Raw genomic sequence first — 27,328 nt, 5'->3', positions numbered from 1 at the left:
GTGCTGGAATTACAGGCGTGAACCACCGCGCCTGGCCCCCCAAGCCCTGTTTTGATTGCTGGGTGTCCTCCAGCCCCAGCCTCCTCCCCAGGCCTCCTCGCTGGCCGCAGGGCTGTGCTTACCTTTGGGATGAGGCCCTGGTGTCTCACTTGCTGTAGATTGAGCTCCGCCCTGAATGGTAGCTACTTTAACCCTCACTCCTCTTTATTAATGTTCATTAGTTGGTTTCGCTCCTTTTTGTTTCTTCTTGGAGGAATATTATTAACTACCCAGCTGTGAATTGCTTTAGGAATTATCCTGTCCACACAGCCCCTAGAGGATGGGCCTCCTTTGGTATATCTTAAAGCCCTTCAGGACTCAACACATTGGTTAAATGAAGCTGTAAAATGGAGTGTATGTCAACATGCAGCGCGTGCCACAAGACGGCACCCGGGTGTAACCAGGCAGGTCTCAGTGTGATGCCATTAGTATTTTAGAAGTGGTGCACAGGCAGTTTGTGCCCGCGTGCTGTGCCCTCTCCCACCATGCACCCAGGCTGTGTGGCAGTGTGCCCATCCCACCCTTCACAACAGAGAGGTGAGCACAGTTATCATCTTTACAGAAGAGAAAGCTGGGGCAGGGGAAGTTAGGTACCTCACAGAGTCACAAAGCTTATTGGTGGTAGGGGAGGGAGGAGAAAACTCGGAGGTTAAGTTCAACTTTTGGTGGAGGGTCAGATCGGTTGCACTCCTAAGTCCCAAGGAACCTCGGGACTCTTTTTGATTATGCACGTGTGTATGATTTTTTACAAAATGAAACAAACTTGTGCTTTTAGCACACTAGTCTAATCAAGTCTCCATGGCATCATAATTCAGCTGATTCCTGGGATACACAGCAATTCCCTAACTGGGATGTCTGTTAGTACTCTGTGACTCTTTGGTCACATGTTGGGTGAATGGGCCCAAAGGCAGTGAGAACCTTTAGTGGTGACAAGGAACCTGGCTCCCCAGGATCTACTGCTTATTCAGGAAATGTTTGCTCACTGAATTAATGAGAAAATTAAAAGGCTGACTACTCTGACTTTTGAGGTTTGGGAGTGATAATTAGTCTTACCTCTCCCCCTGCCTCCCAGTGGAATCAGCTGGAAGATAAACTCAGGAATCTCAGGGCCAGCTCTATTTTCGGTAAAGTTAAATTGGAAACTGGCTTGGCCTGTGGTTTCCTACTCCTCCTCCATCACCTCTCCCCAACTAGTAACTTCTTCACCCAGCACCACTCGCCCTGCCCACAGGGACAACTGGCCGACTTATCCTCTGTTTCAGGGTATTGTTGCTGCAGGCTGCAAACAGGCAGAACAGGAAGAGAGAGGCCACACTGTGGAGACAGATAGTAAATAAAGTTCTTGATAGATGAATGTGGCCCAGCGGGTGTCAGACTCAAGTCACTGAGCGAAGAAAGTGAAAGGCTGCAGGTGTCCCCTCTTATTTCCCTCCTGGGGAGTGGAGCGACATCCTTTTCCCTCGGTGGAAGTGTTTCCCCCACCATGGACTGGGAAGCACTCCCCCAAATCCTGGCATTGGACTAAGATGTCTCTGCAGGCACTGAACGTTCCCTGGCTGTATCTAACACCTGCAGGGCACATATCCCCATTGCACAGATAGGGAAGCTGAGGCTTGGAGAGCCCAGGCCACTTGCCCAAGATCACCCAGCCAGCGGAAGTTATGGGGAGATGCAGACCTCTTCTCAGCCTCGTTCTTCCCAGAGCTGAGCTCCTTCCTCTGTGCCACCTGCAGCCTCCTGTTTTCCACCTGGCGCATTTCCCCCTGAGCATTGTTCCTGCTTCTGTTCTCCTCTTTCTGAATCCCCACAGTGGAAACAATGCCCCTGACAAGTGTCATATTCCTTCCTTCATGCCACTGATGGTGTTTGCACTGAGGTAGCAGGTCCCGAGGAGAGGTGCCTCTTATCTTCTGAGGGCAGATACGGCAGGCTCGCACTGCAGACTGGCCTGGAAACAGCCGCTTTTCTCCTGCCAGGACTGGTGGCAGAACTTAAGCCCAGGGTTCATGTACTGGGGTGTGTGTGAGTCCATCTGTCAGACAGGAATGTCAAGAGGGGGCTATGGGGCATTTTTGGAGCCTCATGGCCAAATGTCCTGTGTCTGCATCTTGTCCGGTAGGCTTGAGGCTGGGGAGGTTCTGGTGGCCCAGAAGGAATGTCGGCCTTCTGGCTTCATGGCCTGTCTAGGCGTCAGCTAAGCATGGATTGGAGCTGGGCTGCCTGTCGCCACATGGACCCTGTGCCCTCTGTGCCAAGCTGAGAACAACCTGACACATGGTTCCAGGCAGCTTTGGTTCTGTGCTCTTCAGATGCATCTTAAGCCCCATTTTGTAGCAGAGAGGCGGTTGGAAAGGGTAATAGCCTGGCACTTCAGAATCCCTGCTGCCTGAGGAAACTGCTCATGTTCTGTGGCATCAGTGCTAAAACGTGTTCTTCTCTGGTTTAAGGGAAGGAGTTTAAGGTCACTCTGAAGTTTTAGTGGATGTTTGGGACCTGGCCTTCCTGGTCGCTTGAGCCCAGGAGTTCAAGGCCCCCTATCAAGGCTGCGGGTCTTCACCACTAGGAGAGGAGTGCGACCATGGTAGACCACAGAGCCCCGGAGGGCTGAGCCAAGGCCATCGCAGACAGAATCCTTTGCTGTCAGAGCCGGAAGGGGCCTGAGGTTGTGTGGTCCAGCCTCCCTCATCTGCCAGAAGAAACAGCCCAGAGAGAGGAGGTGACTTCTTCAAGGCCTTTAGCAAGTTGAGTGAAGATCAGAGTCTGCGTGGCATCCCAATTCCTGGCCCGACGCTCTTTCCACAGGCCAGAGCCAGCACTGTTCACCGTCAGCCTGCCTCCGGTCATTGCTTAATTATCCTTGTTAATGAAAGAGAAAGGAGGCATGGATATCCCAAAAGTGATTGTATTCGTGGTCACACATTTTTCTTCATAATGGCGTTTGACTCTGGCTAATTTGCAGGCCCTGCCTGGGCAGTGAGGGGTGGCTTTTCGCTGTGCGCGCAGCAGTTGCTCTCTTGACACCTGTTCTGGTTTTCTGAATTTCTGTTGAATTATTATCAGCACTGAAGTATTCTGGGCTCTGCTCTTCTCCCATCATGTCATGTTTCTTCAGTCCAACATTTATGAGTGGCTGCTGGGCAGTACCTTATTTTGCACCACTGATACTGCAAGCTCTTTGGGGGCCAGGACTCCCGCCTCCTGTTCCTTTTGTGTCCCCAGGGTCTGGAATAGTCCTGAGCTTCTCAAGGCTGGATAAGTGCTTGTTGGGTAGAGGATGGCCATGGGGAGGCAGGGCAGGGTGCAAGGGCTCAGCCATCCCTGTAACCAGATGTGGTCTCTCTCCTGCCTGTGACCAGGGTGCAGCATGTGCAAGAGGATGATGCCGCATTTCCAGAAGGCTGCGACTCAGCTGCGAGGCCACACCGTAAGTGAGGCGCCATTGCCTGGCAGGGCTGGGTCACTCTTGGACTTGGCGGAGGAAGGGTGCCGGGGTGGGGTGCGGGCAGGTTTTGAAATGGTGAGGATGACTGACCCTGCTGCCTGGGCCGTTGCTGAATCGCAGCCTTGCATGGAGCTCAGAGACCTGTTCTCTGTGAAGGTTGAGAACTCCACCAAGTTGCTGGGACCAGGAGAGTTTGACACCTGCCAAAGGCCAGTGATGAAATAGGACACCAGCAAGATGCACATGTGGCATTGTCGGGGGGCCAGGGACCGAGGTCAGAACATCGTGGGTCCAGAATTTTGAGGGCTGGGCTCTGAAGTGAGCTGAGGCAGCTGCTGTGGAGCCCAGTGGCAAAGAAGAGGGTGTGATGACCTTAGGGGTGGATCAGAAGCATAAAGGGGGCTCACAGAGGCAAAGGCCTGTCCCGGCTTCCCAGGCTGTGTGGTTCCTGTGGGGCGGGAAGAATGGTGGGAACCAGAGGAGGAGGAGGTGGGGCTGGATGGGGAGCGAAAGACCTGGGAATGCAGGCATTCTCCCAGAAGGAGTGTAGGGAAGGATAGGCAGAATGGAGACACATGTGTCCTAGGGATGCCCACCTCTACAGGAGGAGGAAGAGGAGCCACTAAGGAAATGGGTCTTCAGAGAAGTAGGAGCAGCTGGGATGGGGCGGAGAGGTAGGAGGGGAGCCTGGAGTGTTGTGGGGGAGAAGAGAGCTGGGAGGGGGGGCGGACCTCACCCAGAAGGGCTGAGGGTCAGTCACCAAATGCTCCCTGGTAACTCTGTGTTCCCCTACCCTGCCAGGCTTTTTTGTTCTCTGCCTTGTGTCTATTATTTTTTCATTGTGGTAAAAAACACATAACATTACATTGACTGTCTTAGCCATTTCTAAATATACAGTTCAGTAGCGTTAAGTATATTTACACTGTTGTGCAACCTTTCTCTAGAACTTTTTCATTTTGCAAAACTGAAATTCTGTACCCACTAAATACAAATTCTGCCTTCCTACCCCACCCCTGACCTTGATAAACTGCCTTTCTACTTTCTGTTTCTATGATTTTAAATATATATATATAGATATGTATTCTGTCTGTTTAAGAGACAGGGTCTCACTATGTTGCCCAGGTTGGACTTGAGCTCCTGGGCTCAAGCGACCTTCCTGTCTTAGCCTCCTGAATAGCTGGGACTTCGGGTGTGTGCCATCTAGCCAGGCCTATTTCTATGATTTTGACTATTTTAAGTTACTCCTATGAGTGGAATCTATAGTATTTGTCCTTCTGTGACTGGCTTATTTTGCTTAGCATTATATTCTCAAGGTTCATCCATGTAGCATGTCATAGGATTTCCATCCTTTTTTAGGGCTGAATTATATTCCACTCTATGTACATACCACATTTTCTTCATACACTCATCTGTTGATGAGTTGCTTCTAGCTTTCTTGGCTGTTGCAAATAATGCTGCAATGAACATGAGTGTGCAAATACCTCTTTGGGATCCTGCTTCTAATTCTTTTGGATATTTTTTTGTCCATTTTTGCACTTACCCCAAGTAGCAGAAGTGTCTTGTTTTGATGGCAACATAAAAACAGCTGCCGGCTCCTCTAGGGAGCGTGGAAAAATCAATACATCTTTCATGAAAGGTTATCGAGAGGAGCCATCTCAGTAGTGTGGCCAAAGCCCCATTAAGGGAGACCTGAGGTCCTGAAACTGCATCATGATCTTTGTGGATCAAATTAAGTGGTGATTAGCTCAAAGTCAACTTAAAAAGTTTAAGTGGCAGCACCTGGGCATGGAGACGGCCCTGCTCGCCAGCTGCAAGATGGGGCTGCAGAGAGCCAATGCTTTCTCTTTTGACCTCATTCTGGGGTGACACTGAGGTCCTGCTTGCTTCTCACTAATGAATTTTTAGTAACTTGCCTGGAGACATTTGGCCTTGGGGCACACATACATCACTCCAGGGAAGTTTCACTTCACATTATTGGGACCTCAATAGATACCATATTTTGAGATTATTTAGCCTGGAGAAAAGACTTAATTACCCACAGTATTCTCTCTGCCTGCACCTGCATACACTTAGAAATCTGCTCAGCTCAACTTCCCGAATTCTGTGCTGTGAAAGGTAAACAGCTCAGCCCCAAATCAGATCACAAATTATCCCGGCCAGACCCACTGAAGCAGAAGAGAACTTGATACCAGTCTCAGTGCATCTCGTGGGGCATTCTCAGCCAATGCTGCATCCACTGCCAAACTCAGTATTCTTCTAGGCCCACTCCCACGCTGCCACAGAGCTTGTCCCTGTCATGCACATCCAGATACGTTCATCTTTGCTTTTGTTCCAGATCACTTTGTTCAGCACTTGATACTAATTATGATATGTGAGTTTCTTGGGCACAGGAGTTGAGTTCATGTCTATTTCTTTAGTACATAGCACAGGGCCAAGCTCACACTAGATATCCACTATATGCTGATGAATGAATAGGCTTGTGGCTCATCACTCCTGGTGGGTATGTTTTATTTTAAGCTCTATATTAAGAGTGATGGTCCTCTCTTTTAAAGGAATTCAGAGCATTTGTTATTAAGGCTGGAAGCATAGTGGGAAGGACATTTGTGGGACAGGTTATAAGGTTAACTGCAAAGACCACTCGTGTTCAGAATACAAGCTTCTGGCAGGGCATGGTGGCTCATGCCTGTAATCCCAGTGCTTTGGAAGGCCAAAGCAGGAGGATCACTTGAGGCCAGGAGCTAGATACCAGCCTGGGCAACATAGTGAGACCCCATATCTACAAAAATTTTTATAAACTAGCTGGGTGCAATGGCATATTTCTGTAGTCAGTGCTAGCTACTTGGGAGGCTGAGGTGGGAGGATCACTTGAGCCCAGGAGTTTAAGGCTGCAGTGAGCTATGATTGTGCCATGCTCTGCGCAACAGAGTGAGATCCTGTCTCTAAAAAAGAGAAAAAATGAATTCCAGCTTCTCCTGCCTGGGCCCAGGTCTAGAAATATAAAAATTACCCATTCCAGTTCCCTCAACATTACAGAAAAGTCAGGGGCATTGTCTACAAAGCTGGGCAAGTCAAGCTGTGACCAAGTGTTGGCTGCCTTGGCCTAAGATATCTGGGTTGTGTAAACTCATTTCTTTGTTTGTGTATTTTCTTGCTTGGGGTTTGTTTTGTTCTATTTTCCCTTTCATTTCCTAGAAAAGCATCTTCTGGAAAGTTCTAGCCCTTTCCCAGCTACCTAAAGAGGGAAGGGCCCTGGCCGCTGCAGGCATCACCCATGCAGGAGGCCCCTAGAGGCTAGGGCTTACTCTGCAGGGGCAGCTCTCCAGAAACTGGGGACCTGGCTGGAGGGGTTGAGTGACCACAGGTGTCGATTGCTTTTTGTCTTCACACACAGAAAAGAGGTGGGACTAATAAATGGGCTGCTATTCCCCAGAAATCAAAGTTCACTCCCTCCTCGCTGCTGAAACACAGAAGGATTAGGGCCTTCTGTCTCCTCTTCATCTCCGTCATCTTGGAGCCTTTTTGGCTGGCTCTGTCTCTGGCAAGAGTCAAAAATCTTCCTCCTCTACAGATTTTTTGGGAGGTGTTCAACCTGATGATATCATTAGGAAGGAAGGCATGCCAGGTCAGGGATGCACAGCCTTTGCCATTTCCAAACTTACAGCTGCCTCTTTTTTGCTGTCATTGACGTCTGGTGACTCATCACGTCTGTCCCATCTACTCCTGCTAATTGACATCCTCATTAGCAGCCATGCTGCCCCCTATCTCAGAGCAGCCATCAGAACGAGCCCTGTCTCCATCTGCCTCTTTCCAGCCTTGCCAGTTATTGACATCTGCACTGAGACTTTGAGCTTTGCCTAGTCTTTGGTGGACCTCGGCCATGTTGGGCCAGTCTGGGTATAAACACCATGAAATAGAACTGTCATGATGACAGATTTGTACAGACCAGGCTCTAGTGCTGGCTCTTGCTAACCAGCTGAGAGGTCTTGGTCCAAGCTCCTTAGCCTTGGAGCTTCCATTTCTCCATCTGTAAAATGGAGATGATAATGCCAACCCTGCCCGCCTCACTGGGTTGTGGTGAGGAACAAATGGGCTGTGCGGAAGAAGCCCTGTACCCCACAGAGCACTCATAGACACAGATGACTGATCCCCTCTCTTCCCTACAGCTGCCCTGCACCATGTTCCTTCCACCGGCCAGATGCGGGTGCTCCCAATGTTCCGCTTTTCTGTTAACACATTGGAGCAAGGGTTTGTCTTATTACAGTCTGCCTTCCAGTGACTGCATCTCTGTCCACAGCTTCAACAAAGCATAGCTCCATGGAGCCCGAGTCCTTCCCCTAAGTGCCAGTGCCACGTGTCAGATGGCTTGCTCCACATCTCTGTCTGGATTTTTTCCCTTGTGTCTCAAATGCATGTCTGAAAATTCAGTATCTTTCCATCTGGCAGACTGTGAACTTTGCATTAAGACCTTTCCCCAGGGGCCAGGCTCTTTCCCCACCCCCCACCTCCACCTCTCTTTACTGAGGCATCATCAGGCATCTTCCTCATGTACCCTTCATCCTCTCCCTGCCCACCAGCCCTGTCCAAGCTCCAGTGGGCCATGCTAGCTGGTTGCCAAAGGCTGCTGACTTGTCTCCCAACCACAGCATTCCCTCATAGCTTGTCCTTTCTGCTTTGAGAGATGCAACTGGATTGAGGGTTGCCTTCTTACTTAGAAACCCTTGGGAGCTCTCCATCACTTCCTGAATACAGTCCTGATTTCTTAGGTATTTCAAGCCTTTCCCAAAGTGATCCTGGCCAGCTCACTCAGCCTTTTCTTTCATGTCTTCTCCTTTCTGTGTATCTTGCCTTCCAGTTAGATGGAAATGTGCTCCATTTCTTGGGCCACATCTTTCTTTGCCTTGCCTCAAGTTCCCCATCCCGGGATGTCTGTTGAAATCTTACTCTCCTCTGACTGCAAGCTCACATGCAGCCCACGCTGAGAAGCTGCCGTGATGGTTCCTGGCAGCAGGGCTGAACACACAGAAGAGCATGTCACGCCAGCTGAGTGGCCCCAAGCATGCAGATGGCGGTGGAAAGAGGGGAGGCTGTGTCCTTATCTTCTCCATAGGCTGAGACCTGGTGTTTCACCTCATTTGACTTCACAGATTCTAACTCCAGAAAGTGTTTGTATGTAGTTGTTCAAAAATTTTTGTCTCATTAACTAATAGATGCCCCCAAAGTGGCACAAAAGTGCTACAGAAACTTGGAGAATTAAGAGCTCACGCCAAGCAAAGGTGGTTTGAAAAGGCTGCCCAGAGACATGAGGTTTGATTTGCCTTAAGGGATGGGTGAGTCTGGGGGTCACCAGGAGGTGGGGGATGGGCAGCCTCAGCAAGGGGACTGGAAGGCACCAAGTGGGGGCCAGGAGAGAATAGCGAGTATTCCAGAAATGTGGGCAGAAATAGAGCACCTCCTAGTCCTAGTAACAAAAATAGCTAATACATTTTGAGTGTTATTGATACTTTCCTTGTATTATCTCATTGAGTCTTCTCAACAACCACATGAGATGGCTGCAGATGAGGAAAGTGAGACACAGAGACAACTGTGACTCGTTCAAGGAAATGCACAACCACATGGGGAGTCGGGACTCAAACCCAGGCATCCCGAGCCCATGCTTCCAGCCACTGCACCATGTTGCTGCTGCACTTAGCAAGATGTCTGAGAAGGCAGACGGTCCAACTTCCTTCCTGTGCAGAAATCTCAGACTGTCTTGTTCCTGGGAGAATAAAAAATCTAGACCCTAACAGGTGTACAATGAAGAGTTTTGTAAGAAAGAAAGATTCAAAAATGAAATAGGTAACATATGGGCATTGAATATGGAGCTGGATTTTAGCCTATAGTCAATGGAATTGGAAGGTTTTGTGCAGGGAAGTGATGTAATGAGTGAGGAGGACGTGTAAGATTAATCTGTGGTGAATGTGCACTGACACTGGGGAGATCAATTAGGCAGAAATAAAAGGACTTTTAAAGAAGACAAATATTACTGGAACAGGCCGCTGGAGCAGTCTGGGAAATGAGCAGAATGACTTTTATAGAGCATTCCAGGGCTTCAAGTAAATTCGAATTCAAATTTATTCTTCCTGTATTATTTGCTGCATCCTAAAATGGGCTAGGAAAAAAAATCAGTGATTTAGTGAGCATTTATTGTGTCCTTGCTGTATGTGAGGCCTTGTGCTAGGGACTTAAAACAATTGGAAAGATATCCAGGTGCCCCTAGGAATGGAGAGGCCAGAGACACAGTGGCTCCCATCACCAGGAAGACTTGGTAGGAAGATGACAGTTACTGAGCTCCAGTTTTGTGCTAAAACCTCTCATGTCATTTAGTTCTCTAAAGAGCCCTTTGATGGTCACATCTTCCAGCAAGGGACCTCAGTGAGGGTGAGTGACTTGCCCAAGGCCACATGACTCATAGGTGGAAGCTGTCTTTGCAATCAGGTTTACTGTCCACTGAAACCATTATTTATTTTCCTCTCTCTCTGTGTCCTTGTATATTTTTCAGTAAAGTTCAGCTTCCTGGGTTTCTTCTCTCTGCTTCTGTAACTGCTGCTGGCTTTTTTTACTTACTTTTCCCTTGCTTCTATGCCACTCTGCTTTGTGGAACATCTTTTGTGTGTCTGGCCATTCTAGCTATGTTCTCTGGTGAGAACAGATTAAAAGTCCTGGTTGGGCATGCTGGCTCATGCCTGTAATTCCAGTGCTTTGGGAGGTTGAAGTGGGAGAATCACTTGAGCCCAGGAGTTGGAAGCCAGCCTGGACAACACAGCAAGACCTCATCTCTACCAAAAAGAAAAATATATTAGCGAGAGTAATGTGAACTTGATGGCAAGGCTAGGCTTCTTCCGCAACCCTCAGAACGTTGGTTTTGCTCTGGGGTGGCTCTTCCTCCAGGGAGGCAGAGGGAGCAGGCGTGCGGAGTGCAGCACTCGGCCCAGCTGCCTGACTTCTCCAGCACCAGGTCATGATTCCCGGCTGGCTTCGCTGGCCTTGTTTCTCAGCAGCCCTGATGCACATCAGTCTGTGGGGCTTTGTCCCATATGTCTTTCTGGTGGGACAGCAGCTGGACAGACGGCGTGTGGACTAGAGGGTGTCTGTGGGGCATAGGCTCCACACGGCTGTTCTCCGCTTCCTCCCAGGTGCTGGCCGGGATGAATGTCTACTCCTCTGAATTTGAAAACATCAAGGAGGAGTACAGCGTGCGCGGCTTCCCCACCATCTGCTATTTTGAGTACGTCCCCCACTTTCCTTCTAAAGCTCACCTCCCTCCCTGGTGATTGACCATAATCTCAAGGTGGCATTTGCATCCGTGACTGAGCCCACATTGTTTCTCCACGTTTCACAGGAAAGGACGGTTCTTGTTCCAGTATGACAACTATGGGTCCACAGCTGAGGACATCGTGGAGTGGCTGAAGAAGTAAGTGGGGTGTTTGTGTTTGTCAGTGGGCGTGGACCCAGAGGGCGGGGCATCTGCTGGGCCTGAGGGTCGCAGGGCTCTGGCTGGAGGTTGGGGGAAAGAATGAGGAAGGGAATTGTGGTACTGCCTACACAGCTGTCTCTGGCTTGAGTCTAGGTCACTATGGGGATTGTGGGAATTTAGGTTGCAGCAGCCATGAGGATTTGGTGTGACTTTGGCCTGTGATGATCAGACCTGCCTGGGTGTTGGGTGTGGAGTCTGTCTCCCCTACCTCCCTTCTCCATGGGTTGGAATTGGGGAGGGGCTGCCTAAGCCTGTCAGCTCTTCTGGAATAGTCAGGGCCTTTCTGAATTCTTCCCACATTTCACATCAAGTTTCTCCTCAACACATCTATCTGATGGATAGAGGTATTTCTCACGCAGGCTACCAGGTTTGAGAGAGGTTCCACTGCAGGTCTCTCTGAAAATAGAATTGTCAGTTGAACACTTATTTCAAATACAGCACTGTCTTAGGTGCTGTGAAGGTACTCAGAAATATTCTAATGCCTTAGGTTTGCGGAGTGCCTTACTGTTCAACCCCCACAGGCATTGCTTCATAGCAACCTGTGATCCCTGTTTTATAACGTGATTAGATCCTTGTAATGCCAAACCCCACCACCCTGTTGGCCCCTGCCTCCTTACCTGGAGCCTCCACTGTGCTAGGCCTGCTGCTTTGTCCTGCCAGATCACCCCATTCCCACTTCTCACCAGCACTTCCACGACAGGCTCACGACGTCCCCTTCCGGAAGCCTCCCCAGGCCACCCTCGCTGAGCACGCACCCTGCTCAGGCTGCGCTCTGTGTGTCACGAGTTTGGCACTTACCAGCCACTGCTGCTTCATCGGTATTTGTGCATATGTGCTGGAATAACCACAGCCAACATCTTTTGGGCTCTCCTTCATGGCTGACACTGTTCTAAGCACTTTACATGGATTCTCATTTAATCCTCACAACAGCACTGTAAGTAAGATGTTACCGTTCTCTTCATTTTATGAATGAGGTCCCTGAGGCACAGTAAAGAGGTGGTGCTGCCGGTAAGCAGTAGCAGGGCCCTGATGGATCTCCGCCACCGACCCAGCTCCCTGCAGCCCTGACAGTCCAACTCAGCCTCCTCAAGTTCTGCTCAGAGCCCCTCCCCTCAGCTGCCAGCACAGTGGACATTTATTGACATCATTACCTTAGAAACACAGTGTGCAAACCCCAGGGTGAAAGAATTAGTTATCCAAGATATGGAGGTTGAAAATGTGTATTTTCAAAATGGGAAAGAAGGGTGGGTTTTGTACCAGGAAAAAATGCACATGAAACTAACTGTTAGATTTCTAAAGGTGGATAACCTCCATCTTCTGTTCTGCCTACCCCCGGGAGATAAGGCACAAGTGCTAGCACATGTTTGCATCATGTCTTTTATTTCTTGGAAGCATTCTCACATCTCTGTCCCCATCGGCTACCTCATTTCCAGCCCCTGCCTGGGAAGGCTGCTGCCCATTATCATGTGTTCATTGTCTTAACCTGGGCCTTTGCTTTCCTGTTTTCCTTTTTCATTTGATAATAAGCGTGTCCTCTCCTCCAGCCAGACACATCTCATTCTACTTTAGGAGAAGGTCTCAACAAATAGCAATCTCATTTGTCACCAGAGCATAAAATCTGTCTGCTTCCTTTCCCTTCTCTAACCTTTTCTGATTTCAAAACACCCTCATATCTTTTTTGGAAGGATAAGGTTTGTGTGTGTTTTTTTAAGTATTCAGAATTGCTTGCTAACCCTAGACAAAGGGAGCACATCAATGGCGTCTCTGAAACAGGCTATTATCTCCCCGCTGGAGCCTCCTACCCCATCCTCCCACCCCTCTCCTCTCGGCACACCCCATCCCGGCTCCCCCACCCGCATTGCTCTGGCTGGCCTGCACCCCACAGCTGCGTCCAGACTCTGGTCCTGGGTACCCCATCCCCACTTCCTACTTCCCCCCATCCCCCACTGTGGGAGAGAAGGAGCTCTTGTTAACGGCTTTATCCTCTGCAAGAGCTAGCAATGTCATTCTGCTACCAGCTGGCTTAATTTTTTAAAGTCTTTTCTGATTTCAGAGATACTCAACTAAGATAGGCTTATTATAGAAAAACCTAAAAGTGTGGTTAAACAAAAAGTCCTCCCCCACCCTATTACCCAAAGATAGCATATTGTTATTATTTCCTCTACATAGATCCAGCTCTGCATGTGGGTTTTCCCGGTCCCACGTGGATTAAGCCTTTTCCAGTTTCCCCTCAGATCCTGGTGGGCAGTAGTGACCTCATCTTTCCTGCTTCCCTAGGTTTCTCCATTGGCCCTTAGCTGCTCAGGGCTTCTGTGCAGCCAAGTATACAAAGATGAGGGTGAAGCCAGCCTAGCTAACTCTCCAGATGTCTCTCAAATGCCTAGGAGAGAAGACCTAGGTCCTGCCCTTCAATGCGTGACTCTGGTGGTTGGACCAGGGAAGGCTGGCACCAGGTGAGGCAGGGCAGGGAGTCAGCCCCTGGCATCTGAGTGTATGAGGGCTCTGGAGTAGCTGTGCTGATCGTTGCACTGGTGTCTTTTGTGTTCCTAATGGCCACATATCTCATTGGCCCCTTGAAGCTGTCACTGGTGAGTTGGGCTAGCAGACAGGTGGAGGGGTGCATAAGCAGTGATCCATTTTGGGCAGGGCCATTTTGGCCTGTGTAGCTTTATACCAACCAGAAGTGAACTGAATTAGCAAACACCAAGTTTTCTGGACTCGTAATGCTTAGGGTTGCATCTTCTCATCTATGGCACATGCATCTCCCTTAGATAAGGGTCCGATTGTGTGACCCTCCCAGTCCTAGAGAGCCTGGGACAATTGCTGTCTCCAAACTGCAGAGCTCATGAAATCAGTCGCATGAAGGCAGATTGGAAGGGAACATACAAGTCATCAAATCTGCCCCAGCAATTCTCCTTTCAATGTTTGCATTTCCTTACTCCCACTGGACTCATTCTGAGGTTCCCCATTCATGCTTGAATGACTCTTATGATTTAGGTGATAAATGATATCTAGGAGCATTTGGGTAGTACTTTATAAGATTACAAAGCATCTCACATCCATTCTCGGCCTAGCTGAGCCTGAGAGCTAGGTAAAGAAAGGACCACAATGCACTGTCTTGTCACTGTTTTAAGCTGTTTGATTGTGGCTAGTGGAGGAAACAGGACTCAAGCCAGGTCTTCTGACTCCCAGTTTGGCCTTCTTTCCCTCTCCTCTGCTGTAGACAGAACATTCTTATTTACACCAAACGGAAGTTTCTCTGGAGCTTCCACTTGTTAGTGTTGGTTCTCCTCTTCAGGGCCCTAGAAAATAAATCTTAATTTCTTTTCTTAATGCAGTTTGGAATATTTGACAATAGCCACTGTGTTCTCTTGTGTCCTCTCTCTGAATTAAACACTTCCAGTTCCTTAAGCCATTTTTCCCTGAATGAGGGGAATGAGCATTCCCTCATTCAAGGAATGCTCCTGTTCAATGAGCATGTATTGAGTGTCTGCTGTGTATTGGCTGCAGGAGTTAGTAAAGAGGTGAGGGAGAGCCGAGTCTTCAAGGAGCTCATGGCCTGGGGTAGGCAGGGAGTGAAAAGCATCATTCAGTGTTTTGGGTTCAGAATCCCACTCAGTCCCTCTCTTCCCAGTACATCCTCTTACCGTGGTGCCCAGTTCTCCAGTCCTCTCCCAAAAAGAAACTTCCAGTCATCTCCTGGTTGGGAGAGGGGAGAGCCCTAGGATCTGACCACTCCAGTGACCACTAAACCTCCTGTTTTCAGCCGCAGGCTGTAGTTCTGCTTCAAGGAGTGGGCCCCTGGGCCCTTCAGAGCCTTGTCTTCTGTGTGGGTGTGGTTCTTGGGCCCCTACTCTGCTTTTTCTGCCCAGAAAGTTTTTTGTTTTTTGTTTTAAAACTCCTGAACTGTTATTTTAGCAGTTTTAGGGTGTATTTGCCTCTGTGTTTAACTAGAAGTTCCTCCGGTTCTTTCCTTCCGGTGCCTGTACTCCTGCAAAATATAGGCTTCTCCATCCTGTATTTGTGCACTTGCTGGACTTTTTAAAAATTTGGCTTTTGAGTCAATTACATTCACATAATTCAATTTATTTTTTATTTTTTAATTTTTTTAGATAAGATCTTCCTCTGTCACCCAGGCCAGAGTTGCAGAGGGTACCATCATAGCTCACTGCAGCTTTGAACTCCTGGACTCAAGCGATCCTCCCACCTCAGCCTCCTGAGCTGGGACTACAGGCACAGGCCACCCTGCCCGGCTAATTTTTTTATTTCATATTTTTGTAGAGATGGAGTCTCACTCTGTTGTCCAGGCTGGCAAAATTTTAAGATGCTTAAAAAGAATACATTCAAAAGTCTCACTTTTACTTCTTTCCTCCTTATCCTCCCTCCCATACCCTAGAATTTACAACTTAGACCAGTTTCTTTTATGTTCTTAGAGTGTTTCTTTATGTAGATATTAGCAAGTGTGAATAAGTATATTTTATTTCCCCCTTTTTAATGCAAAAGTTAGCAAATTCTAGACTGTTCCATCCATCTCCAGCAGTTTGTCCACATCAGTGCATAGAGAACATCATTCTTTGCAGTTCTCAGCCCTCCCTCGTGTAGATGGACAGCAGTTTACCTAACCCGTCCTTCCAGTCTTCGCTATGACAAATAACCTGCAGTGAATGCCTTCAGATGCACATAATTTTGTATGTGTGCAGGTGTATTGTAAAGATAAATTGCTCTGAAGTGGAATTGGTGGTGTTTTGAGGGGTCAGTAGTTTGATCCCAAGTATAGGAACCTAGATTGCATGATGTTTGTCTAGGACCATTGTCTGGCTGGTGACTCATTCTGAAGCTTGATTTTGTCACCAGTCCCATCTGACATTGGATATGCATGGACTGAGATTGATTTGCCCTCTCCCTGCCTCCTTCCATTTCTTGGGACCTGGGAGGCTGTGGTGGCCAGTGGGGCCCAGTCAGAAGGGCCAGAGAGGGCTTCTGAAGGCAACATCATACCCAGCTGCAGAGGGAAGGGAGTGGCAGAGTTCCATTGTGTCAGCCACTTCACTCCCTCTGGATTTTCCAGCCCTGGCTGCTGGAACTTTAAAATATTTCCTCCTGTAGGCTCTCAAAGGCGCGGCACAATGGTTGTCTTTTCACATTTGTCGTCCTTGACGGTTTTTTCAAAGCTGCAATTAACGTGCTCTGGCAAAGGTAGTTGTGGCAGTAAAGCAGCAGGGAGACTGTGTCACCACCAGCCACCTTGTCCTGAACTTTGGGGCAAGGGAGGGCCCCTGTGAGCCTCCCTCCTCCTAGCAGATGATGACCTAGGAGTGGCACACACAGTCGCTCTGCCAAAACAGGCTCCAGAGAGGTCAGGCAGCTGCCTAAGGTTTTGCAGCTGATGAGTGGTAGAGTTGATTTGGCTTCTGGGAGAACTAAATAAGTTGGTTGTTGGCCTCTGGGAAGGATTGGTGATGGAGCGTACACGCTGTCATAGTTAGGATACCCCCAGCCTTACTTCCCTCACTGCGACCTTCCCCTGCATCCCCATGTGGCAGCTTCCCCTTGCATGGCCTAGATCTGATCTTTCTCAGATACCTGGCCTCTCTCTCTCCTCCTCACCCCCTCCTCTCTGTGCCTTCTTCCTCCCCTCCACTGCCCGATGGGCAGTTTTAAACACAACAGTGAGCTTTTCCAAAGGTCACCATTCACTGTTGCTATTTATTCTTTCCAGTTTGCTGAAAGTTTGAAATAGGCTGAGAAAGCTAACAAGCCCCTAGATTCCCAGAAGGAAGTGAGATTTCTTAGGCTATCTAGAGAGCTGTAGCCAGAAGCCACTGTTTGTAACAGGGTATCAGCTAAGTACCTGTCTGGGGCTTTGCGGGGAAGGTAGAGGTGGGCAGGGCCACACCACTCACCCCACAACACCTCCATGAGGGCAGTTTCTGGTTTGTTAAAGGCTGAGCCCCTGGAGTGGGCCGTCCCGAGCCAGTGGGGAGCTTCGGGTCCAGGGGGCTGGAATTAGAAGGGCTGCCAAGGCCCCAGGGCCTGCTCTGAGCTCTGCCTGTTTTTGGTCTTCCAGTCCGCAGCCGCCACAGCCCCAGGTCCCTGAGACTCCCTGGGCAGATGAGGGCGGCTCCGTTTATCACCTGACCGATGAAGACTTTGACCAGTTTGTGAAGGAACACTCCTCTGTCCTCGTCATGTTCCACGCCCCATGTGAGTGGAACTTTGCTCCTGCCCCTCCACTCCCTCCCCTCTCTCAGAGTAGGATGAGCGTGGCGCTTTGCAATGTGAACCCAGGAAGCACTTATTTGTTGGATGCCAGGACCCGTGCTAAGCCAGGGGATGCAGTGGTGACAGGCGAGGTCCCCACCCTCACAGTGCACATGGCCTACCTCCCATTGCCATGGAAACAACACAGAAGTCCCAATCAGGCTGCACTTGTCCCTTAGCTAGAGCTCACTGAGGCTCCACCACCCCTAGCTCTGAGCATCTTCCTCCCAGTCAGCATGAATTGGAGAAATTAGGCTGGAAGCACCCTGAGATCTTACCTAGAACAGACTGGGCCTGGAAAGAAAATTAGGGCTGATGCCTCATATGGGGGCTCATGCCTATAATCCCAGCACTTTGGGAGGTGGAAACTGGAGGATTAAGGCCAGGAGTTCAAGACCAGCCTAGGCCACATAGCAAGACCCCAACTCTACAAACAATAAAAAATTAGCTGGGCATGGTAGTGCACACTTGTAGTCCCAGCAACTCAGGAGGCTGAGGTGGGAGGATTGCTTGAGCCTGGGAGGTTGAGGCTGCAGTGAACTGTGATTGTGCCACTGCACTCCAGCCTGGGTAACCAAACAAGACCCTGTCTCATTAGCCGGGCATGGTGCCGTGCGCCTGTAATCCCAGTTAACTTGGGAGGCTGAGGCAGGAGAATAGCTTGAACCTGGGAGGTAGATGTTGTAGTAAGCCAAGAGTGTGCCACTGCACTCCTTCCTGGGCAGCAGAGAGAGGCTCCGTCTCAAAAAAAAAAGACTGTCTCTGAAAACAATTTTTTAATAAAAAAAAAGATATTATCTAGAGCAGTAATCACCTCTTATCTTACAAGGGGTCGTGGGCTGAGGCCCCAGGAGGGCCTGTGCTTGCCCAGGAGCTGAGAGGTCATAGGGAGGCCAGGCTGGAGCTGCAGATCACCTAGTATCTAGAATGCCTTCTGTCTGCTTCACCTAGTTGCAGTCTCAGCCTGAAATGACCACAGTGAATCAAGTAAAATGCTGTAAATACCATCAAACGTGCTTGCAATAAGGGCTGGAAGGCCTGTGGCTCAGGACATTTTGAAGTACCCCAACAAACCGAAATAGTGGGGCTCAAACTAAAAAGCTGAGTTTATTTTTTATGACTCTGTGCTAATTAGAAAAGTAATACGTGTACATTTTATCAAGGGATAATATAGGAAAGTATAGAGAAGAAAATTAAAATGCTTCCTGATACTGATTCCCAGAGAAAACCTGGTCTTTCTTTGCAGAGTTGTTTGTTTTCTTTACTTTTCTTTTCCTTTTCTTTTCTTTCTTTTTTTGACACAGGGTTTCGCTCTGTCACTCAGGCTGGAGTGCAGTGGCACAAACACAGCTCACTGCAGCCTCGACCTCCTGGACCCAAGTGATCCTCCCACCTCAGCCTCCTGTGTAGTTGGGACTACAGGTGCACACCACCACACCTGGCTAATTTTTAAATTTTTTGTAAAGACGGGGTCTCACTTTGTTGCCCAGGCTGGTCTGCATTGTTGCTTCTATGCCTGTAGTAAGTACCCAGTCAATGTTAGTTTCTTTCCCGGTCCCGCTTAGAAAGGCCAGGAAGGGAAAGGGTCTTCAGCTTTCCTCTGACCTGTGCCGCCCCAGGGGGGTGCTCTCTGGCACCTGTGGGTTCCAGAGGCAAGGCACTTGCTTCTCTGCCTGGAACTGATGGGACGCTTGTGAGGCCACCTTGCTGGGCTCTCGGCAGGAAAGGCAAACGGCACCCCTCCCCGTTCTGTGTTACCCATCACCGTAAGTGATGACTGACCTGGAGACACCATGGGCCCTGCTCCTTTACCCTCTTCCCAGCACTGCTGCCACTCACTTCCCACCTCAGCCTCCCCCGTCTCCCCATTGTCTTTCTTCCCTCTCTCTCCCAACAAGAGCCCATTAGAAACCCTCCACAGATACTTCAGTGGCCTCTCCAACTGATGCGTAAGTTGTCACTAAATAAATGAGCCCAGGGAAGCCACGGTGCTAGGCCCTTTGGGTGATCTCTATTCTGCCACAGGCCACACTGAGATTTACAGCCAGGTTTGCCCCACAGCCCTGTCCCCCAGGAGCTGGGCTGGGCCTCCTGGGCAGCACAGGCCGAGTGTGAGCAGAGGGCTCTGAGAGGGGCATGTCTGTGGTGCTGCCGGTGACAGAGCCTGGACCCAAGGCCAGGAGCAGCCTCTCTTGCTAGCACTTGGCTTCCCCTTTGTAGCGAGGCTTCGTGCCTGACCTCCCTCTGGTCCTCACGGCGGGGCCTCACGTGCAGCCCCAGGCCCAGTTTTCCCACCCTGCAGGCGACAGAGATGCTCTCTGCAAAGGGTGTGTCAGGAGGACACTGGCTGCTGCCACCCGTGGCACCTTTTTGTTTTTCTGCGGCGTTCCATATGAGAGAAGTCAGAGTGTGCATGGCTACTCATCTCTTGTCACTGTTTTTTGTCCCTCTCTAGTAACTTCAGGTCTGCATTAGCAGGGGAAGGACAAGTTGCCGTGGCACTACCTGAGTAGACATCATTTATATGGGGATGTTTAGGGAGCAAGGGGGGCATCCCAGAGAGGGGTGTTCCTGAGCAGCTCGTCTCTCCTAGGCCCGCGGACACCCATGCAGGTGCTGGGGATCCTGAGCACCCCCTGCCCTTCCTCTCCCCTGTGCTACAGGGCTTCTTGGGGGCCACGTGGCTCTACCCTTGCCCACCCCCTGACTCATCGACCCATTTTCCTTGGCAACAGGTCTGAGATGGGATGTTTTCTTTGCCATATCTTGTCTCCAGCAGGTATCTGCACTGCCTTCCAGGAGCCGGGCTGTTCCTGGCAGCAGGTCCCCATCAGACTCAAGATTTTCTGCTGTCATCTTTTTTTTTTAAGCTTTTAACTGTATTTTTGTCTCATTCTCAAAGCAATATATAAACTTTGTAGAAAATCTAGAAGGTATAGTAAAATATAAATGATTAAGGAAAGAAACTACCTATAATCCCCATTATCCAGAGGTAATCACTTTTTTTTTTTTTTTTTAGTTTTTGGCATCATTCTTGCTAGTCTTTTTCATTTTTTTGTCTTGTTTTTAACTTTTATTTTTTAAAAGAACACACCATAAAATCAACCTTTTTTTTAATCACATGTATAGATTTGTGTAACTATCATACCATGAGGTACCTTCATGCTGTCATTTTATTTTATTCATTCATTCATTTCTGTTTTTTTCTTTTCTTTTTTTAGAGACAGGGTCTCACTATGTTGCTCAGGCTGGCCTCAAACTCCTGGGCTCAAGTGATCCTTCCACTTCAGCCTCCTGAGTAGCTGGGACTACAGGCACAGGCCACCACACCTGGCTAATTTTTTGGATTTCTTTTTGTAGAAATGGAGTCTCCCTATGTTGCTCAGGCTGGTCTTGAACTCCTGGGCTCAAGCGATTCTCCTGCCTCAGCCTCCCAAGCAGCTGAGATTATAGGCGTGAGCCACTGCACTTGGCCACTTGTATTTTCTAATTGCACAAATAATTTAAGAATAATATTAACAGCATTCTTGTTATCAGCAGTGCAAGTTTCAAGGGATACCTAAGAATATAGTGCAGACAGTGAAAATCCCTCATTCCCCACGCCGTGCCCCTGCTCAGGGCTGGTCACCACTCACAGTGGAGGACGGATCCTTCTTTCTCTTTCTGCAGTGCTTCTACCTAAACTACAGGAGGTTGGTTGGTCGGGCATGGTTGCTCACGCCTGTAATCCCAGCACTTTGGGAGGCCGAGGCAGGTGGATCATGAGGTCAGGAGTTCGAGACCAGCCTGGCCAAGATGGTGAAACTCCGTCTCTACTAAAAATACAAAAATTAGCTGGGCGTGGCGGCGCACGCCTATAGTCCCAGCTACTTGGGAGGCTGAGGCAGGAGAATCTCTTGAACCCGGGAGGCAGAGGTTGCAGTGAGCCGAGATCATGCCATTGCACTCCAACCTGGGCGACAAGACAAAACAAAACAAAACAAAACAAAACGGGGTTGGGTTTTTTTGTTTTTGTTTTTTAACACAAGTAGGACCACTTCCTATCCATTTTTCTGTGATTTGCTTTTTTTAACTTGTCAATAGGTCTCAAAGATATTTTCATGTAAATGTAGATATTGGCGCATAAATCTACCTCAATCTTTTTAACCATTGAATAATGTTTTATAATTTGGACATGCCAGAAATTTTAAACAACTCCCCTGTTGATAGGCATTGTATTTATCTCCAGTTTTTCACTATTCAAACAATACAATGAGCATTGGTAAACATATATAATTGGGAACATGTGTAAATATTTTTGATTAATTCCTAAAAGTGAATTTCCTTGGCCCTGGGGTAAGTAAGCTTGAGCTTTGGCAGATGCTACCAAATTGCCCTACAGAAAGGTTTTCCCAAACCCAGTGGGTGACAGAGCCTTTGTCCTTGCAGCCATGGATACTATCTGCCTTTTATATTTCTGCTAAGCTGGGCAAAACAGCAACTTGTCTGCAGCTATCTGACCTCTAGGGAAGCTGGACATCTTTTCATGTGATAATCAGCTTTTCATGTTTCTTCCGTGGACCACCTATTCATACGCTTTGCCCATTTTTCTGCTAGGTCTTTTTATTTATTTGTCTTTTTATTCTTGACCTAGAAGTCTACAATTATAGATATTAATCTTTATCTGTTTTCTGTCTTTTCCATGTTCTGTTAGTCTGTTTCTTGCTCTAATTTTGTTTATGGTGCCTTTCATTGTACAAAGCTTTACATCCTTTGTAGCTGAGTAATAGCTATTATATTTATTGGTCACTGATCACACTTACTATGGATCAGGCGTTGTTCTAGGTATTTTCCATATTTTAACAGATTTAGTCTTCATAAAAAATTCTGTGAATTTGATGTCATGATTAATTATTCTCATTTTATAAGTAAGGAAGGGGAAACACCAAGAGGTCAAGAAACATACCAAAGGTCACATAGCCAAAAAGTGCAGCCGGGATGAAATCCCAGGCTGTCCCAGAGGCCACAGCCTAACCACTGAGCCATTCTGCAAGTCTGCCTTCTCCCATCCTGACCTCTGGGACTTGTGGGTTGTTTAGGAAATTCTCCCTTAGGATATAAAAATAGTGCCTTATATTTTGTTATAATGTTTTTATTTTTTAATTTCTTTCTTTAATTCATCTCTATTTTTCATTTGTCTATCGTGCCAGGTGGGAGGAAGGGATTTGATTTTCTTTCTTTCTTTTTTTTTTTTTTTTTTTTTTGAGACAGGGTCTCACTCTGTCACCCAGGCTGGAATGCAGTGGCATAATCATAGCTCACTGCAATTTCAAACTCCCGGGTTCAAGTGATCCTCCTGCCTCAGCCTCCTAAGTAGCTAGGACTACAGGCACACACTACCACACTTGGCTAATATTTAAAATTTTTATAGCAGTGGAGTCTCACTCTGTTGCCCAAGCTGGTTTCAAACTCCTGACCTCAAGCAATCTTCCTGCCTTGACCTCCCAAAGTTCTAGGATTATAAGCATGAGCCACTGCATCTGGCCCTAATTTTATTTATTTAAGTCTTTTCTATGCATCTTTTTCCTTTTCATATTCCCCTTAACATTATCTTGTAGGTATTTTATATGTTATTAAAAATGCTTTTTTTTACGTGCTTTTTGTGGCCACATGATATTCCACTGTAGAATATAATGACACTGTAAATTGGTTAACTAGCATCATAATGTTGAAGGTTTGAGTTGTTTACCATATTTCCCATTATAAAACATGCTGCAAAGAACGTTTTAGTGCATAAATATTTGTCTACATGTCTGATTGTTTCCTTAGGATAGGAACCTGGAAGTAAAATTTTAAAGTCTTGTTTATCCACATTTTGCGCTAACGTAAAGGAAAAAACAAACTCTTTGCATAAGAAGAGGGGTGGTGTGATGAACAGAGGCATCTGTGAGTGTGTGAGTCTGCCCCAAGATGCCTGTAACTGTCAAGGAGTCCACTTTGGTGTTTATGCATTTGGAAGCCTTAAAAGAGCTCTGAGGTCTCTGTAGGCCCCTCCATGTCCATATTTCTGCTGGCATTTGTAGGAAACCCTCCCTCCCTGGCATGCCCCAAGCCAAATTCCAAGCAAGGCAGGAACCAGGCTCTTCTAGAGGCCCAAGTACTACCCCAGTACCCTGGCTGCCAGGGAGCTTTACAGATTAATCTGGTCCCCTGGGAAATTCTGGTTCCAGCATCCAGGAAAGCCCTATGGCTGGCCTGTAATAAAATCATAAGTATAATTGAATTTAATGAAATCCAGAGGAATCCGAGGGCTTGGGGTTGACAGGAGGCCAACATTCCCACAGCCAGAAAAGAGCATGATCAAGGAGTTGATGTGCAGACCTCTATGCCAGATCACGGAAATTGGAGTAAGTGCACTTACACAGATGATAAAAGCCCAACAAGGAAGTTTAGCAATAAAACTTAATGGCCTCTCAAATCACAATCAGGACACGAAATGCAGTGGGCCGGAGTCCTGCTCCCCGCTTGTAACCCTCCTCTTCTAGCTGTCCCACAGCCAGGGACATCATGAAGGCCAGGCCCAAGGGGCTGGTGCTCAGGTCACAGCCAGCTCTATCCATCACCTGTGGCTCCCTAAGACAGGAGGGTGTCAGGGAGGGAGGTGTTTGCTCAGCCAGACCTTTCTCCTCCTCTGGGCCTGGCCAGGCTCCTCATCTTAAACTCTGTTTGCAGAAGTTTATTGCTTAGCCTTAGTGTCTTATTCAGGGTCAGAGGGAATTGATGCTAGAATTGAAAACCTTAACAATATCAAGAGAATTCTAGGGTATGTATGGGAAACTTTAGAACAGCATCCTTAGATGTTAGAGGGCCGGGCGCGGTGGCTCAAGCCTGTAATCCCAGCACTTTGGGAGGCCGAGGCGGGCGGATCACGAGGTCAGGAGATCGAGACTATCCTGGCTAACACGGTGAAACCCCGTCTCTACTAAAAATACAAAAAATTAGCCGGGCGTGGTGGCGGGCGCCTGTAGTCCCAGCTACTCGGGAGGCTGAGGCAGGAGAATGGCGTGAACCCAGGAGGCGGAGCTTGCAGTGAGCCGAGATCACGCCACTGCACTCCAGCCTGGGCAACAGAGCAAGACTCCGTCTCAAAAAAAAAAAAAAAAAAGATGTTAGAGATTTTGGGAGACATTTTTCTCCTAGTGAGGTGCAGAGGAGGCGCAAATATGGTAGTGGGGAGGGGAGGAGAGGGGATGTGCACAGTAACCAGCTTGGTTGCCAGCTCTACTAATTAGAGGTGTTTAGTCAAATTAACGACTATTTGAGTGCAAGCCATGACCCTTGCCCATAAAGAATTTAGTCCTGCCAAACCTTGTGTGCACAGGTGTAAACCGAACAACCTAACAAGTCATGAGGCTAATTCATTCAGAAAGTGTGTGGAGCAGCGTGGTCAGTATCAGGAATATGGTGGCCAATTAGACAAGACAGCTGAGCCCCTGCCTGCACGTACAGAGCCTCCATTCCAGTTGAGGGGATGGGCAGGGAACAAGTGAGCAGATTACTCCAGCTGCTTTGAGTACAATTAAGAAAACAAAACAGGATATTGGGAGAGAGCATGATAGTATGAGGCGCCTTTGGGATAGGTGGTCAGGGAGGGTCTCCTAGAAGGTGAAATTTGAGTGGAAGCCTGAGTGGCTGATGTAAAGGGGTGAGCCGCACATAGACCTGGGGGAAGATGTTGGTATGTATGCTCCAGGTGGGGGAAAGAACATGTTCCAGGGTCCTGGGGTATAAATGAGCTTGGTGTGATGGGAGAAGAGAAGGAGAGACAGAGGCTGCAGTGGAAGTGACCTGAGTTGAGGTTGAAGGTAGGCAGGACTCAGATTGTGTGGGGTCTGTAGCCATAGTAAGTTTGGATTTGAATCTACCTGTGATAGGAAGCCACTGGAAAGTTTTAAGCAAAGGGATTTGATCTGATTGATGTTTTGAAAATATACCCCGGCTGCCTTTAAATATCAGAAGACAGCAATATCACAGTCACAACGCAACACAAAATTAAATGCCATAGAAATATCTGAATAAGAAGTATTTTGTAATTAGACGAGAAACAGATCATTCGATGGGGCTACAGTGAACTGGGAAGACTCAAAGCAGGGGCCAGAACCAAGGTAGGATTGCGAGGGATTGTCCAGGGTGGATGTTGCCTGTGGAGAGGTCCTATCCATCAGGGCAGGGGCTGGGAGGAAGAGGTGGCAGGTGGTGATGGCCCTGGGGGATTTGTCACTTTGTCTTCCAGAGCCACAATTTCTGGCACTGTAAAACGGACCTACTGAGATGTGTCATGTGTCTGGTGGGGCTGCTGTGATAAGAGTGTGGAAGCCCAGCACAGACAGTGCTTTCCTTATAGAGGTGGGGAGTTCTGGGAGCTGAGGCTGAAGTCCAGGAGACAGCCACATGTGCGAGCTGCAGAAACTGGAGGTCTTCTGGTATTGACCCCAGCTGGCTTCCCATGTCTGTGGCAGACGTTGCAAGGTGGTCACACCTCCTCTACCCAGTGAGCCAGTTCTCAGACTCAGCCTCTGTCTCAGGCCCACTGCTGATGGAAGCTGGCAGGTAGAATGAAACCCACTTGCCACCCTAACAGGGCAGTGGCGTCAAAGGCCTGGAGCCTGATAAAGGGATGAAGTAAACCTCCCTACCAGCACACAGTGAATTCTCATCTTCAGGAGTCCTGCCACAACAACTGGGTCACTTTAGACAGAAACAGTGGTTCTCAGTGAATGGCAATGGCTGGCTTTTCTTTGTCTTCCCTCCCCCGATTCCTACTCCAGTCCCACTGTCCATCTTGACCATGGGCCCTGCCAGCAGCTGGCCTGACAGCACCATCCATATCATGGAGGATATGGGGAGAGTGGTCAAGGGAGCCTCTCTTTCCTGCCTCTCCCACTTCCCATGGAGGCCACCCAGGGCCTCACACCTGCATTTCCTGAGGCCTCCCCGTGTGTCCTCCATTATGTGCTGCTGGGCTGAGTCAGTCTGTCTCAGGGCAGTGGACCTTTGGGGACTTTGCGTGGACCACTCACGTCCCTCCAGAGCAGGTTGAACTCTCGGGTGATGGACTCACAGCCACAGGAAAGTCTCTGAGCTTCCTTCTCCTGCAGTTTGTTCATGCAGAGTGAGCCTCCTCACTCTGCCCCAGTCAGGGGAGGTCAGCCTGAGAGCAGGAGAGTGGGGGGCTCACCTTGGACAGGTGCAGGGAGCAGCAGCCTGGGGGTGCCCCAGGGGCAGGGAGATCCCTTTAAGAGCTGTAGAACTTTTTCATCCTGACCATGGCCTCAAAGGATGGTTTACTCCACTCTATTTTAGTGAGAAACAAAAAAATAATTTTTTAATCTTAATATACCTCATATTAAGTCAGTAGAATCTTCTGCAGATTATTCCATTTACTCCTGACGTGTGGGCCAGTGTGGAAAGACATCTGAGCCTGGGCCCCTGTGCGTCAGCTCTCCGTGTTCTTCCGCTTCGCCTCCCATTGGAAAGTGATTGGCTTGGAGTCCGGTGGCCTCCTTTGTCCTAGGCTCCTAACCCCAGTTCTGTGAGCAAGTTCAGGGAGTCCAGGATCCCTCTGGAATTGTACATACATGTGGAGTATATGCATCAGTGTGGGGAAGGGGAGGAGAGGCTTTTGTGACAATCTCAAGAATGTCAGTGCCAGGGAGGCGCAGACTCCTGCCCTAGCTCTCCCTGGTCCCTCTTGGAGTTCTTCTTCCTCTCACTGCTGAGGTGGGGGCTGCTGCCTAGAGGGAGCAGCCTGCCTGCTGTCCCCACTGGATCGCGGGCTGCACGTGTCCCATTGGGAGCAGGCTCAGGGAAATACAAATAGCACTGCATGCTTTTATGTTTCAGGTTCATCCTATTAAATGGGCTTTTGTGGTTGCCCCTGGGAATCTGCATGTAATCGGTGTATAAAATTGTTTCTGTGGGGAAAACAAACAGCCAACTTACCAAAACAACCGTTTTGTGACTGGATTATTTAGGTAACACATGGCTTGTGATGATGCTAAATGTTCACTTCTGGAAAGTGATATTCTTGTCAT

General features: G+C 48.5%; 1 protein-coding gene across 1 annotated transcript in view; it reads left to right on the top strand.

The window, feature by feature from the left end:
* PDIA5 (protein disulfide isomerase family A member 5) overlaps positions 1-27,328 on the top strand; it is a 94,387-nt gene that overhangs the window by 47,420 nt on the left and 19,639 nt on the right. Inside the window, exons 8-11 of the mRNA XM_032150006.2 lie at positions 3,396-3,463; positions 10,654-10,745; positions 10,860-10,931; positions 17,062-17,198. Coding sequence (XP_032005897.1) covers positions 3,396-3,463; positions 10,654-10,745; positions 10,860-10,931; positions 17,062-17,198 — 369 coding nt within the window. The remainder of the gene's footprint in view (positions 1-3,395; positions 3,464-10,653; positions 10,746-10,859; positions 10,932-17,061; positions 17,199-27,328) is intronic.

The sequence above is a fragment of the Hylobates moloch genome, unplaced genomic scaffold, assembly GCF_009828535.3.
Source record: "Hylobates moloch isolate HMO894 unplaced genomic scaffold, HMol_V3 SCAFFOLD_4, whole genome shotgun sequence".
Lineage (NCBI taxonomy): Eukaryota > Metazoa > Chordata > Mammalia > Primates > Hylobatidae > Hylobates > Hylobates moloch.
Note: the sequence above shows the minus strand (reverse complement) of the source record. Positions and strands in the feature narration are given on the sequence as shown.